Genomic DNA, 15,696 nt, shown 5'->3' on the forward strand with positions numbered 1-15,696 from the left:
TGAATTAAGTGGCAATTAGCGGCAGATCTTCCCATGGATCCCACCCCCTGAGAGCTGCTGGCCAATCAGAGGTCGGTAGCCGTTCATTGCTCAGCAACGCTGCGGAGGAACCCACCCAAGGCCCAGGATCACTGAGAAACTCTGAGCACAAGTGAATGGGAGGGGAGTCGTGGGGCGGGATGGGGTGGGGGTGTCACAGGGGAAGGAGGTTGGCAGCAAGGGCATGGGTTGGCCCTCAGTGGGCCACCTCTCCTGATGCCAGGTCCCTCAATCAGGCACTGAGTGTTGGCAAGTGAGGGACCCTCCCCAGCCCCGGAAGTTTTTTTGGATTTCCAGTGTGGTGAGTCCTCCACACGGGCGTTGAGTAAATACCAGTGGCCGTGCAATGAAACCTGAAGTGGACACAATTGCCTAGTTAAGGGCCTCAATTGATGGCAGGCTGGGAAGGCCATCCACGAGACTTCCCACCACAGACTTAATCGGCCCCGTCCCGCCTGTTAAATTCCCTACCCGGCCCCAGAATTGCCAGGGTGGGCACTAAATCCCATCCATAGAATTATCACGGAACAGAAGGAGACCATTCGGCCCATCAAGTCCATATACTGGCTGGCTATTACTTATAGGTACTAGCCCATCCACCCTTCAGTGGTAAATTTGCATTCATGAAGGGGTGCTTTCCCTCTCTGTATGTGGGGGTCAACCATTTCACGGAGGGGGGGTTTTGAGCGGGTGGGAGGGAAAGAGGGTGGAGATGGATGATAACCTGAAAGAAAAACAAAAATCGCTGGAAAAACTCAGCAGGTCTGACAGCATCTGTGGAGAGAAAGACAGAGTTAATGATTCGAGTCTGTGTGACTCTTCTTCAGAACTAAAGAGAAGTAGAAATGTGGTGAAATATATACTGTTTAAGGGGGTTGGGACAGGTGAAGCTGGATAGAGGGCCAGTGCTAGGTGGAGGCAAAGGAGGGATTGCGAAAGATGTCATAAACAAAAGTTCGAAGGGGTGTTGACGGTGGTGATACTGGCTAAAGGAGGTGCTAATGGTGACATTAAGAGTAGAAAGCAGGATGAGCAAGTGACAGATGGCCCTAGTGGCGGTGGGGCGGGGGGGGGGGGACAGTGTGGGAAAAAAGATCGAAATAGACTAAAAGGTGGGGATAAAACAATGAATGGAAATAAATTTTTAAAATAATAATAGAAATAAGTGGAAAAAATATATATATAAAAATTTAAAAATAAATATAAGAAAAAAGGGGATCATAAAGGGGGTGGGGATGGAGGAGTGAGTTCATGATCTGAAGTTGTTGAACTCAATGTTAAGTCCGGAAGGCTGTAAAGTGCCTAGTCGGAAGATGAGGTGCTGTTCCTCCAGTTTGCGTTGAACTTCACTGGAACATTGCAGCAGGCCAAGGACAGACATGTGGGCATGAGAGCAGGGTGGTGTGTTGAAATGGCAAGCGACAGGAAGGTCTGGGTCATACTTGCAGACATTCATTGTTTCATCCCCACCTTTTAGTCTATTTCGATCTTTTCTCCCACACCATCCCCCCACCCCACCCCCACTAGGGCCATCTGTGGCTAGCTCATCCTGCTTTCTATTCTTAATGTCACCATTAGCACCTCCTTTAGCCAGTATCACTAATATTAAAACCCCTTTGATCTTTTGTTTATGACATCTTTCACAATCTCTCCTTTGCCTCCACCTATCACTGGCCTTCTATCCAGCTTCACCTGTCCCACCCCCCCTCCCCAAACAGTATATATTTCACCACATTTTCACTTCTCTTTAGTTCTGATGAAGAGACACACGGACTCGAAACATTAACTCTGTATTTCTCTCCACAGATGCTGTCCGACCTGCTGAGTTTTTCCCGCAGCAATTTTTGTTTTTGTTTCAAGTTTCCAGCCTGCGCAGTATTTTGCTTTTACATTATTTGGATGATGACCCGATGCACTTTCGGCTCTGCCGCGATGAGATTCTGGGGAGGGTGGTTTGCCATCCGAGGGCTCAGGTGGGGTGGGGGTGGGTGGTCACAGGGGGATTAAAGCGGTAAAAGCAAAAAACTGCAGGATGCTGGAAATCCCAAAAACAAAAATACCTGGAAAAACTCAGCAGGTCTGACAGCATCTGCGGAGAGGAACACAGTTAACGTTTTGAGTCCGTATGACTCTTCAACAGAACTAAGGAAAAATAGAAGAGAGGTGAAATATAAGCTGGTTTAAGGGAGGGGGGGACAGGTAGAGCTGGATAGAGGGCCAGTGATTAAAGCGGTGGCGATTGTGACGCGATCCTTGGAATCCCACTTGAAGATAAACACAATGTAACAGCAAAAAAAAAAGGCAACATCAGCGGCCAATGGATACATTGTAGCTGCAGCCAAGGGAGCTCCACATCTCTCTCACTCTGTCTAAACTTCTCAAAAAGTTTTTAAAGTTATGTTTCCAAAAGCTAAAACCCCAGACTTTTTTTTTTTGGTTGCTCAAGTGACCCGAGAGGCTTTCCCAGTGAAGGCTGAGCTGGATTGATTGGTAAAATGAGGCCAGCAGGGTTAGATTTTCTTCTTCAGGAAGTCCTGACTTTGCTCTTCCTTTCGCAATGTCAGCTTGCGCACCGAGCTTTCTCTTTCTTTCTCCCCTTCCTGAAGTAGTGCTTCCGCCTCGTCGCCAGAAGCCAGGAGGACGTCGCACGTTATCCGCCGTCGACGGCGCAGAAGTTTCCTCAGGGTGTTTTTTTTTCCCCTCATATCTCTCTCCATGATATAATTTTCGTCACGTTTCTACCTGAGGTGCGATCCCTCCTCCTCCTCCTCCTCCTCTCTCTTCCCGGACCATGTCGCCGCTCCGAGCAGCTTTCTCCTGAGGGGCACCTCTGCTTCTTCCCCCCCCCCCCAGATGCCGATTCTTCTCACGTGGAGGTTTTATTAAATTATCCCCCCCTCCCCCACCACCCCTCCCAACCAAAAAAAAAACAAACCCCCAACAGAAATAAACTTCCCTCTCCGGCCGCTGAGAGGACGCATGAAAACATGTCTTCTCCTCGCCTGTGGCCGAGCTGTGAGCAGCCATGTCTCCCAGCTCGGGGTCCTTCTCCTCCAGGTGAGTCCCCCCACCGTGGACGCTATGATCTTTCTTATTATTAATAATAATAATAACTTTCTCCTTTATCGTACTGTGCCCGCCAACAATACGTTCCCTCCCTTCTCCTCTATCAGGCCATTAAAAAACAAAGTTGCATTTTACCTCATCAATCAGTGTCAGGAATGTAGTTTTTTTAAAAAATATATATCAAAGGTTGTTTCAATGATTCAACGTTTGAAAATCACATAAACCAAGTTTGATATGTGGATCATTTGAGCTATCAGGTGAAATCAAGGCAGTTTTGAGAGTAGTTGTATGTTTGTAGGGATAATCGTGTAACCCTTTTGGTCTCTTCTCCCTATTCTAAACATAAAGTAAGGCTTTAATGAATTCCATCGCTGTACAACAGCCATTGGGCTATACTTACTCTTTGATCTTATTTATTGATGCTTTTATTACTTGGTAACAAATGAATTGACTACTTTTGGATGCCCTCCTCCAGAGGTGAAGCTCAGCACTAAGGATGCCCTCCTCCAGAGGTGAAGCTCAGCACTGTCTCTGGTAGAAGGGCATAATGTGACAGGTTTACATAGGCACCTTCCATTGCAAAGTGTGGACGGAGGAATTTTATCAGGAAAGTCTACTATTTTAAAACCAGGCCTGGATTGTGTCAGTGCCAATCCCCATTTGTCCAATTCACCTGAAAACTAATGTTGATCTTCACTTCCCATGGGAGATAAGCTACTGTTACAAATGTTCTATTTCTTCGGGACGAGAATATACAAAGACCCACACAGGTGTGATTATGCAAGGATTGACCAATTACACTGCTTGCAGTTAATTGTGCAGAAACCTGAATTGTCTAATCTACAGTTTCAAGAGCTCCCTCCCTGACGGCATTGTGGGTGTACCTACACCATGTGGATTTCAGCAATGCAAGGCCACAGCTCCCCACCACTTTCTTAACAATACTTAGAAGTGGACAATAAATGCCCAGCATCGCCCACATCCCATTAACAAAAAAAAAATGTGAGATGTATCAATTTTGAACTCGGGCACTCGATTCTCTGATCAGAATTAACTTGCTTAGAACTATGCTGTTTATGTCTTCAATGATTTATGAGGGTTAGGTTGTCTCAGTAGCAGCTTTGCGAGTCAGAATGTTTAACCACACCTCCTCCCCCCCCTCCTTGGAATTTCAGCACATGATTGAGGCTGACATTTAAGTGCAGTTACTGAAAGGAGTATTGTATTGTCAGAGGTGCCATCCTTCAGATGAGATGTTAAACTGGGGTCCTGCCTGCCTGTTCAGGAGGTGTCGTGGCCACCACTTGTCCCTCAAATTGCCTCACCAGAAACAGGTTAACCGGTTACAAATATCACATTGTTATCTGGTGAACCGTGCTGTGCACATTTTGGTTTCTGGATTTGTCTAGAAGGTAAGTGACTGCACTTCAAAAGCAATCATTGATTGTGAGCACTTTGAAGCCCTTTGAGAGGACATGAAAGGTACAATATAAAAGGGGGTTGGGGGAGAAAATACTTCAGTTTGTGCAAGTTCTTTCTCTATAAATCCACGTAATGTGGAACTAGAATCATTGCATTATGTCGTGATTTTTTAATCTCAGTCGATATTACAGAGGTGAGGATGACAATTAAATGTAGCGAGCTGTATAACTTCCAGTAAGATGGGGTTGGAGAAAGGAAAGAGGCAGAGTTACTAGTTAGAGATGTTGTAGCACTATAACATAGGGGTTAATTAGAGAAATGGACCAAAGGGAATCCATTTTGGATTGAACTGAGGGATCAGTCAACCTAATAACAGAGGCTAGGAATCCTGTGGTGAGTAACTTGCTCCCTGACTCCCCAACCACAAGACACATCAGGAGTGTGATGGAATACTCTCCACTTGCCTGGATGAGTGCAGCTCTAGCAACATTCAAGAAGCTTGACACCATCCAGGACAAAGCAGCCCACTTGATTGGCACTTGATAGACAAACATTCACTCCCTCCACCACCCACGCACTGCAGGAACTCACCAAGGCTCCTTAGACAGCACCTTCCAGACCCATGACCGCTAACATCTGGAAGGACAAGGGCAGGAGACACATGGAAACCCCACCTCCAAGCCTCTCAACATCCTGACTTGGAAATATACCGTCGTTCATTCACTGTCGCTGGGTCAAAATCCTGGAACTCCCTAACAGCACTGTGGGTGAACCTGCACCACATGGACTGCAGCAGTTCAAGAAGGCAGCTCATCACCACCTTCTCGAGGGCAGTTAAGGATGGGCAATAAATACTGGCCTAGCCAGCAATGCCCAGGTCCCACAAATGAATAAAAAAAAACAATGAAAAGCAAATTGAGGATGAAATTTAGGTGAGAAGTTGTACTAACAATACAGTTTTGATTATAGATTGTAATTACCTAAACGTAAATTGGGATAAAGAAAGGTATGGTCAGAACTGTATTCTCAGACAGTGTATTGCTATTCCAACCAGGGTGGAAGTAAATAATGCCTGGAGATAAAATAATCTTGACTAGATTAAATAGAATGAAAAATTGGCAAATACAACTGTAGATAAATGTCGCAAAATTCGGGTGTGCACTTGACTCAGCGTCAGCAGTCACTCCTGCAAGTAGAGCTCGCATCCTGTCCAAACTAGAGAAACCACTTATTGTCCAATATCTAGCTAAATCTTTGTGTAACCTGGGAACAGTTATGTGTATTTACAATAAATACTTTGAGCTTCCAAGTATGGACATCTTTTAAAAACTCAATCATGGGATGTGGGCATCGCTGGTTAGGGCAGCATTTATTGCCCACCCCGATTGAGCTTGGGAAGGTGGTGGGCAGCTGTCGACTTGAACCACTGAAGTCCACGTGGTGCAGGTACATCCACAGTGCTGATGGGTAGGGAGCTACAGGACTTTGACCCAGCGATAGTGAAGGAACAATGATATATTGCCAAGTCGGGATGGTGTGGAACTTGGACAGGAACTTGCAGGTGGTGGGGTTCCCATGCATCTGCTGCCCTTGTCCTTCTAGGTGGTAGAGGTTGCGGGTTTGGGAGGCTCTGTCGAAAGAACCTTGGCAACTTGCTGCGGTGCATCTTGTAGATGGTACACACTGCTGCCACTGTGCGTTGGTGGTGGAGGGAGTAAATATTGAAGGTGGTCGATGGGGTGCTGATCAAGCGGGCTGCTTTGTCCTGGACGGTGTTGAGCTCCTTAAGTGCGGTTGGAGCTGCACTTGTCCAGGCAAGGGGAGAGTATTCCATCACACTCCTGACTTGTGCAAAGACTTTGGAGGGTCAGGAGATGAGTTACTTATCACAAAATACTCAGCCTTCTGACTTTCTGGCTGGGATTTTTCGGTCCTGTCCATGGCGAGAATTGTTGCAGGTGGGATAGAAAATTTGACGGACCAGGCAATGGTCCGTTGACTTCGGGTGGGAATTTCTGGACCCGTGGCGGGTGGGACCAGAAAATCTGCGCCTCTCTTGTAGCCGTATTATTTATGTGGCTGGCCCAGTTAAATTTCTGGTCAACGGATACTCCCAGCATGTTTATTGAGGATGATTTGGTGATGGAAATGCTGTTAAGTGTCAAGAGGAGGTGGTTGGACATCTTGTTGGAGATGGTCATTGTCCAGCACTTGTGTGGCTGGAAGTTATTTGCTACTTATCAACCCAAGCCTGAATGTTGCTGCGTGCGGACATGGACTGTTCTATTATCTGGGGAGTGGCAAATGGTGCTGAACATTGTGCAATCATCAGCAAACATCCCCACTTCTGATCTTGTGATAGAGGGAAGCTCATTGGCAAAACAGCTGGGGACGTTTGGGCCTACTAGGTCACTGCCCTGAGGAACTTCTGCAGCGATGTCTTGGGCCCATGTATTCCTTATTTTAGAAGACTATAAGTATTTTAGAAATGAGGCAAATGTGAATCAACAAACTGGTTTACTTTGTGTGAATTATATGAACAAGCAGAATGTAGTTTCACAGCAAAATTTGAGGGAGTACAACCCTAGTTTGTGTAATCTCTGTAATTCAGTCCTTGGAATCAACAAAGCTAGAAGCAACAGGACATTAAGAAAGGGTAATACATGTATTACCCTTGTACCTATTTTCTTGTTGACGTGACACGATAAGGATTGATCATGTAGGTGCAATTGATGCCCCTGAAGTGTGGGGAGTTTTGCAGTGGTCTCTCATGCCAGTTGTTCTTTGTGACAGTGGGTGAATTGGCTTCTTCTGGTAAACTGCATCTGTAACTTAATCAGCTGTGCATCGATACTTAACTTATTAACAATAGCCAACATGCCACTGAATGTGGAATAATAACCCCACAGCATTAACTCACAGTTTCTTTGTCTTGATGGGGGCTATGCAAGTTGCAGTGCCAAAGGTGGAAGTTGACTGTATTTTGGCTTGAAGATATGGCTTAGTGTAACTCATTGACTGCCTTCAGAAAGTGCAACCTCCGTGAATAGTGCTACTGGGCCTGCTCGAATTGTGGGTGCCTTGGCGTATCTACAGGAGGATGCTTTAGGCCTCTCTTCACCACAAATAAACAAAGATACAGGGTGCTTCCCATTGCTTGCGTATTCTTTAAAATGGGTATAGGCAAGGTGCAAATGGTAGCCTCGCGGCAAAACAGATAAGGAAAATGGGTGAAACAGCTGTCAGGAGTCTGGTAGAAAAAATAAAATAAAATCAGAATGACAAGATTTTATGAGCCCTTTAATAAATGGTGCTTGGGCCCTTTAAATTCATTTCCTCGCTGGTAATGATTCACATTTGTTTTCTCTGGGTGTGATTTACAGCCGGCATTTCTGAGAGGGTAACGACAGAAAAAGTTAGAAAGGTTATCGGGGCTCGGCAGGCATGTGAGGTTAACATCAGATCAGCCACGAATGGCGGGGCAGGCTTGAGGGGCCGAGTGGCCTCCTCCTGCTCCTAATCTGCATGCTTGCAAAACAGCGCGGTTTCCAAGTGCATGTACGTGTTTTCAGCATTGGGTGCAACTTAGTGATTAAAACATTTGAAAGGCAGGCAGTGATCAGACAATATGGGCCCGTGTGTCATTTCCTGCTTCCACCGACCCCCAAAGATCAGGCAGAATGAAGAGGAAACTCCGGGCTACTGGGCTGAGCTATTTCCAAGAAGCAGTTGGTAAAGTAAACAGAACGCTGGGCTGCATTGTCAGTTCAGTACAGTGTCGTCTGAAACTGCCTTGCTCAGTAAGGCTGCGTTTTGAATGCATTGTGGGATTCAAGTCACCAGAGCCCCCAGGAAGTGTCTAAGCCCTGGAATAGAGACACAGAGAAGGGACACAGAACTGACCCCTGGTGTTGGAAGATCGAGTCATCAGGAAAGCCAATTCGCTGGTTCTTACAGGAGGCGATGAATAAGAGGCTGATCGTGGTATTTAAAATAAATGGGACAGCAAGTGCTATTTCAAGATAAATCAAGACAAAGGAGCAAAAAACAATCGAAGTCTGGAGGCATCTTGTGACCATTTCCATAAATAACTTTTCAAAAGAAAGGAATCCATACGATGCCAACAGGAATAAATGAAAGACAAGATTTCACTTTTTAAGACTTCCGTTTTAACAAGCAAACTGAAATTAACATAGGTCAAGCATTAATTAACAGGCAACTGATACATTAGGCTAAAGGAGAAGGTAAGTTTTGCAATAACTGACTAATGCAACCAGAATTTGCCTTACAAAACTCTTTTACTCTTTGTTATGCGACTGGCCGATATGTGCCTCACTCAGAGTGACTCCTTGCTCTGCAGCGGAGGTTCACCGCTCCTTGCCATGTCAGGTCAAAGCTTCAGTCTCCTTTGACAAACATTCCACTCTGCCTGGGTTTTATGGATCTGATTTTTCAGATGTGATTATCACCAGCGAGGCACTGGAGGCATCACAGCTATGCATCCAATCCCCCTCTCCCTCGGGTCACGACAGTTCTGACATCCCAAAATTCCAGAGATTGCCGTATCAGACCCCTGTAAATGGGTTTAGTCGGGCTCTGGTAAAACTTTTTCCCAGTTTTACTTCTGCTTCCCATCATTTTCCATAGAACGGAGAAGACCTATTCCTGGGAGAGTTCCAATTCTTTTCTCCCTGCTTCACAGCAGTCATATTTCCCCTACCGTCAGCTTCTGAGAGAGGCGCTTCTAGCCCCATCACGGGGTTCTATTTGAGTTTCTCTGATTTCTCAACTCCCAGCCCCATGGCAACCTGAAGTCAAATGGGCACTTCTCCGAACTGAGGTGTTTACCAGGAATTCACCAACCCCCCTTTTCAGAACTATCTTCTACTTTGGGTTAGAGGTGCATTCTTAAAATATTATCATCTTGCAATGTTCAGCGTTCATCACAGCTTCCAAGAGTGATTACTACCTGGAATAATCTAGGTGGGGAAATTGAGAAACAGATTTTAGAATCGCCAGAGACACTTGAATTCCAAGAGGCGTTGGTTTCCGTTGGAGGGTTTGGTGGATGGGCGGAATTGTTTTCCTCATCCCCACCACGAGGGTGGTGGAAGTGGAGATGATCAACGATTTCGAGAGGAAATTGGATGGACACTTGAGGGAAGTAAAGCTGCGGGGATAGAGTGGGGAGATGGGACTGATTGGGTTGCTTTACAGAGCATTGGTAAAGCCAGCCATAGCCCTTGCCAACTCTACAGAAATTTCACTCCCTGAAAATTGGTTCCAGGAGCGTAGACAGCTGGGTCAGCTTGTGTGCACTTGGGCTGTGAGTTCGACCATTTACAGGCTCCAGTTAGACTCAATATCCACGGAAACTCCAAGGCTCAGATTCTTGTGCCGGGAAAGATCTGAACGTACAGGACAATTCCTGTGACTTTTTTTTTTAACCAGACCCTCATCTTTCGAATGTCTTGCGACGATCAATGCCACATATATATATATATATATATATATATATATATATAGATAGTGAGCTACCAAATTGACAGTGAAAACTGGCAGGCCGTGGTGTTCTTAAAACAGAAAATGCTGGGAAAACTCAGGAGGTCTGGCAGCATCTGTGAAGAGAGAAACAGAGTTCACGAGCAGAATTTTACAGCCCTGTTTCGGTGGGGACGGGGCCGTAAGATGCGGCGAGACATTCTAAACCCCGTTGACTTCAGCGGGAACGTAAAATCCCGCTGCCGTAAAATTCTGCCCCATGTTTCGAGTCCAGTATGACTCTTCTTTGGAACTGGCCACAATGTTAGTTGACACTGCAATCGGGCTATAGAACAAAGAAGGTGAACTGCAAGGGGCAGCTTGCGTTGGAAATTTTTGTCTGTGAAGAAAACTGTTCAATGACTACTTCTAGAAGCTTTGAGATTCTTCCAACATAGTGGCTTCTTGCACCTGCTTTGATCTGCAATAACCTTGCAACATCAGGAACACTGAGTACCACCACTCCAAAGGAATGCGAAAGCTTTACAATACTGTGGCCACAGGTGGATCTCCAGGGCAGTTGTTGCTGTCATATTTCTGTCTGTCTGCCTGTACAGCAGGAGATTTCTTACAGCTAAGGGCAGTGATTCATCGCAATAACGACAGCACAAGTTTCCTACTATCAACTGGAAAGCAGCGGACCAGCTCTCCGAATTTCAGGCTTTCAAGCACAGATTCCAGCTTTGATTTTGCTGACCTAGGGGTTGCAGAACCAGAGGCAGCAGGCATTAAAGGTAAGTAATTGCCATTGGCAATGAAGGCTTCCGTCGCCTTAACACTTCTGGTCTCGCTGAAGAAGAGCAGAAGGATCCCGCAAAAACCTGGTCCATGTTCGAGGATCGACTTTGATTGAAATCAATTTTTGTGTCCGTGGGCTCAAATTGATGTCCATTTGCTAGCAGCCGACTGAGCCTATTGGTCAGTTTGTCGGCTGATGTCGAGCTCAGGGCTGCGCTTGTGACTTCATGGAGGCTGAACTAGCGGACTGTATCACCGAGCTAGCGGTTGCATCCACAACAATAGAGGCATACCAGAGGGATCTCTTAGAGAAGTCTAAGGTGTATACTGTGGGCCCCTTGCTCAAAGATGGTTGTAAATTTGGGGCTATCATTGCGGCCAGCAGAGTTTACAATTGCAATGTGCTGCAAATACCATAGATAACATTGCGTAAGGATTCTGGGTCCAGGAAACTGTGTAAAAAGCGCGGGATCTTACATATGCCTAAGAGTTGCCCAGTATTTAACAACATCCGCAGAGCTTTGCGGTGTCAGGGGTCATTGGAAACGTCTGTGTTGGAAAGCCAAGCCTGATGTGACTAGTAAGAGTCAGGACAGGAGTCAGGTAGACCTTTCACACCTTGGCAAGTTTAGCAGTCGCACTCCACATCACAACGGACACATCCACAAGGTTGTAGATGAAGCCAACCTCAGTGGTGATGATGATGAGAGTCCAAGTCCGAGTAGGTGGCAGGAGTAGTTGTTTCATGTCGTCAATGTCACTGAACACGTTGAATCGATTATTCTACTGTAGGAGTTTGCATCTATTCGTGGTCTGTGTGAAGAAGGAGGGAATGCACATGCTCTGGGCGAAGCTTGATACAGGTGTCAGTGCAAATATTTTACGTATACACATACTAAAGGGTATGTATCCGGGTAAATGGAGAGCCATGGTAATGCTGATGAACACCCAACTGACCATGTACAATGGTCCATTGATTCTGTGTTTAGGGTCCATCAAGATTAATTACAAATATAACCAATCAGAGTGAAAGTCCCAAGTCTCCTACATTGTCTGAATGGATGGACCTGCAACCACAGGACAACAGGCATGCAGGCTTTTGACCCTGATAATGATACATGGCGTTGGTCATCGCCACAGGAACGAGCCAAGCATGGAGGTTAAAACAATTCAGTCTGTCGAGGATATCCTATCGGTTGTATCCTGCTTCGACAGGATAGGTAGCTTTAAGAGAGGCGCTACTCTACACCTTTGGGATGATGCCACACCCACGATGACCCAACCTTTCCAACTTCATCTGATGACTATCCCTGCGTTTTGGAAGCACAATGTAAGATATGATGGCCATGCACGGTAAGGCGGTAGAGAGACGTGGCGGCATTGAAGAACGTTTGAGGCACTAGGAGACTCCGCTTGAAGAAAGCAATCAGGAACTTCAGAGGGCCTGCCAAAGAGAGGAAAAGAGTGGAGTGTACAATAAGAGACTCTCAGGCACGGTGGACAGATTGCTGACGGAGTCCATACGCATTCTACTCCCACAGAGAAGAGTCCATGCAAACCTGCTTCGGATATCAAGAACTGTTCTGTTTCCAGGTCAGGCTGTTTGATTCAGCCACCATGACGTTACCGTGACTGATGGGTCTACACGATTCTCTTACTGTTTTGTACCATGTACATGTATCTCCTATTACTGTTGTTGAGTTGTGTAGCGTTAACTTTTAACTACTCGAGGGGAATATGTTTTTATTTTGGAATAAATGGGGAATGTTGCAGTATACCTTTTTAAGAGTTGTGGTTATGTTCGTTAATGTACAGCAGTATAAGGGATGTGATGTAACGTGCCGTGTGACTTCTGTACGTTAGCAGTCTAGAGAAGACGCAGAACCATCCTTGAATAAAGGATCCACGGGCAGAATATTGCGCTCGTCAGGCGGGCATGCGCCCGACCTGAATGAGCGTAAGATGACGTTGGGCGGGCGTCCCGACGTCATCGCGCGATATTTCGGTCGGCGGGCGCACGTGGGAGTCGGAGCTGCGCCCGCCATTAATTAAGTGGCCTGTCAAGGCCCTTAAGAACCCAGTTGGGATTCAAAGTTTTAGCTGCCGGTCCAACCGTTCGGTTGGCGGGACGGGCGAAAAGGCCAAGCGGCCTTTGTGCGTTTTTGGCGAAACCTCATCCACGGGCGGGATGAGGTTCCGACCAGTGATTTCAAAAATTAAAATTAAAACTTTTAACACTCGCTCGTATTTAACATGCCCCTGCTCGCATGACAGAGCCGCATGAGAAGACGACGTTTTCATTATTTTCAAAATCTTTGGTTTTTATTGTTAAAAATCTTCAGCTCCCTGAGCCAGCTCTGAGCCTCAGGGGGCTTTTACTGCGCGCATGCGCACGCTCGCGCTTCTCCCGCCACCCCCCCCCCCCACCCCCACCCCAGCAGCGCTGAGCACTTACAGCCCGCGTTTCATGCTGGAAATCCATGTCGGGGCCCGACCACTCCTGGGCCTGCCCACCGAGCCTGCCCGGCCACAGCGACATTCCCGGCCCATGTTATTGTGTTACTGACCCTGTCTTGAGAGTGGTCAGTGCCCTGTGCGTAATAGCAGCCATCGCAGAGTTAACAAGCACCACAGGCAACCATCAGCAAACCAGGCTGCTGCATCTCAACCAGGAGGCCAAGAATTGGTCCCATCTTGTTTGTAGAACCAGAGTGTGTCAGATGCCTGGAGCCACACCCTCTTTCCCTGCCACAGACACTAAAACTGTAAGTTAATGCTAATCATAGGTCAAAGTATGACGAAGGCTGTCACTGAATGAAATGTCCTGCAGTGGATCCGGTGAGATTTTGCATGTTTGATGAAGTTCCTGGAAGAAAATTGGCTTTGCGTGAGCAGATGTTAACAGAGCGTTCTGTCGAGGCACTTTGCTAGTTATGGGGAAATGGCTAGCTCATCTTGAATTGTAGATAAAACAGAAACAGAAACACCTGGAAAAACTCAGCAGGTCTGGCAGCACAGACCTGCTGAGTTTTTCCAGGTATTTCTGTTTCTGTTTTTGTTTTGGATTTCCAGCGTCCGTAGTTCTTTGCTTTTATCTTCAAATTGTATGGAAATGTTTTGTAAATATTTTGGATGAGCTGGCGGCGAAGATCTTCAAGGTGAAAGGTGAACTACTTGCAATGGTCAACCTCGAATGACGGACGCAAAGTCTTATCTTGGTGAGACAGTTCCCCTCCCCCGCTGGTGAGCTACGTGGGAGATAGAGGACACCAATCTTCTGTTTGAAAAGTGCTCTAAATTCTGGAACGGGATGAAACTCACCAGCTTGTTTTTTTTTTGGGGGTGGGTGTTGGGTGGGGGGTGGTGGCAGTGGATTAATGTGAGTTAAATCCACCCTTTATCTGGGTAAAAGAAAGCTTTTGATCTTTGTAGCCAGAATCTCGTTTAAGTCAAGGGGCTGGATTTAGTGGAGCCCCCCCACAGAATGATGGTGGGTGAGGAGGTCGGGAGAATTGGGTGCGAGTACCCACATAGGAGTCCTGATTTTGGGAAAAATGTCACCACTTAAGTTGTGAAGGGCCCAGTGCAAGAAGCTCTCCCGCCAGCGACAGGAAGGCAGTTAGGCTCAATAATGAGCTTCTTAAAGACAATTGTCCCTGAGTCCATTGATATTTAGTAGTTTGGAATTTACTGGGAGTTGCACAGCTTTCCCAGGCCTCCTGATGGCTGCCAGGCAAAGCCCCCTCGGGTTTGCCTGGGGCCTGTGGTGGGGCAGGGCTGGGGTTCCCCCGTTGACAGGCACTTATGAGCTGAGGGACCCAGCATCGGGAAGGCAGCGAGGGGGAGGTGGGGGGAGGGACGCTGCTGAAAGCCCAACTCCAGCCCATGCCTCCGATCCCCTGCCCATCTCGGGCGGCCCGCGTCCCACCCTCCCTCACCTGCGCCCTGGGACTCAGTGTCGACCCTGGGGCTCGACCGCGGTGCATTTCCGACAGCGGCCACTGCTCCCGATGGCGCCACCTACCGGCAGAGGAGAGCTGCTGGCCACTGGTGGGCTGGCACCTCTTGGGCAGCGGGGCTTCTCCGGGCCCCCCACCCTGGGGGCTCGATCGTGTTGGAGGCCCACGGAAGTGCTTAATCGTGTCGGGCCTCCCCCTTGTAAGCGACGTGGTATTCCCGCCGGGTTCTGCAGCCCACATCACCGCCCCAGTCCCAGATTCTTGAAAACGGCCGGACCTAGTCATTGTGTAATGTGGAGGGTGAGGGGCATATGGACGGGGATAGTCCCAACTGATGGCTACGCATCTGTCATGATTTTCCTCCACAGTTGGGTGGTGGACCAGGCTAGGTCCTTGACAGGGACAGGATAGGAGGAGGAGACCCTTTTCCAAATTTCTGTATCCATCCAGTATAGAATTGGCCTCAGCGGTGTTGCTGTCACAGACGGATAGCAAGACATGAGAGCTTCACAGTTATTGTGCATGAAGAGTGACTAATAACACGAGGTAAGGATGGCTGCCAACACTCTCTGGAACTACCTCTGGACAATTAAGTTATTCATTGCCATGAGGAGTGAAGAGAATTAAAAAAAAAATTCTACCAACCCTTGGACCCTGTCTGCCTCGTTAATGTTCACCACTCCTTGTTACCAGGAGTGGTGAACTGTATTCAGGGATGGTTCAATACGCTACCACAGGCAGGCATTTTAAAAAGTGAGACCAACATAACAGGCATTTATTAAAATTGAGCAGACGTAAACACATTTAATATTGTACGACCTCGAAAGCTCCACACCAACATTTCTTTCAATTTAGTACAGGAGCCCCCCCCATCCGCAAGAGAGATTAGGGTTAGGGTTACCTGGAAACTCAAAATTAAGATGGCACCTGA

At 47.1% G+C, this 15,696-nt stretch overlaps 1 protein-coding gene across 1 annotated transcript in view; it reads left to right on the plus strand.

The window, feature by feature from the left end:
* Nucleotides 1-2,958: 2,958 nt before the first annotated feature.
* The window catches only part of LOC144687221 (uncharacterized), an 82,593-nt gene continuing 69,855 nt past the window's right edge, over nt 2,959-15,696 (plus strand). Inside the window, exon 1 of the mRNA XM_078553028.1 lies at nt 2,959-3,096. Within this exon, the coding sequence (XP_078409154.1) occupies nt 3,027-3,096 (70 nt within the window). The 5' untranslated portion in view covers nt 2,959-3,026. The remainder of the gene's footprint in view (nt 3,097-15,696) is intronic.

The sequence above is a fragment of the Cetorhinus maximus genome, chromosome 12 (genome assembly GCF_964194155.1).
Source record: "Cetorhinus maximus chromosome 12, sCetMax3.hap1.1, whole genome shotgun sequence".
NCBI lineage: Eukaryota > Metazoa > Chordata > Chondrichthyes > Lamniformes > Cetorhinidae > Cetorhinus > Cetorhinus maximus.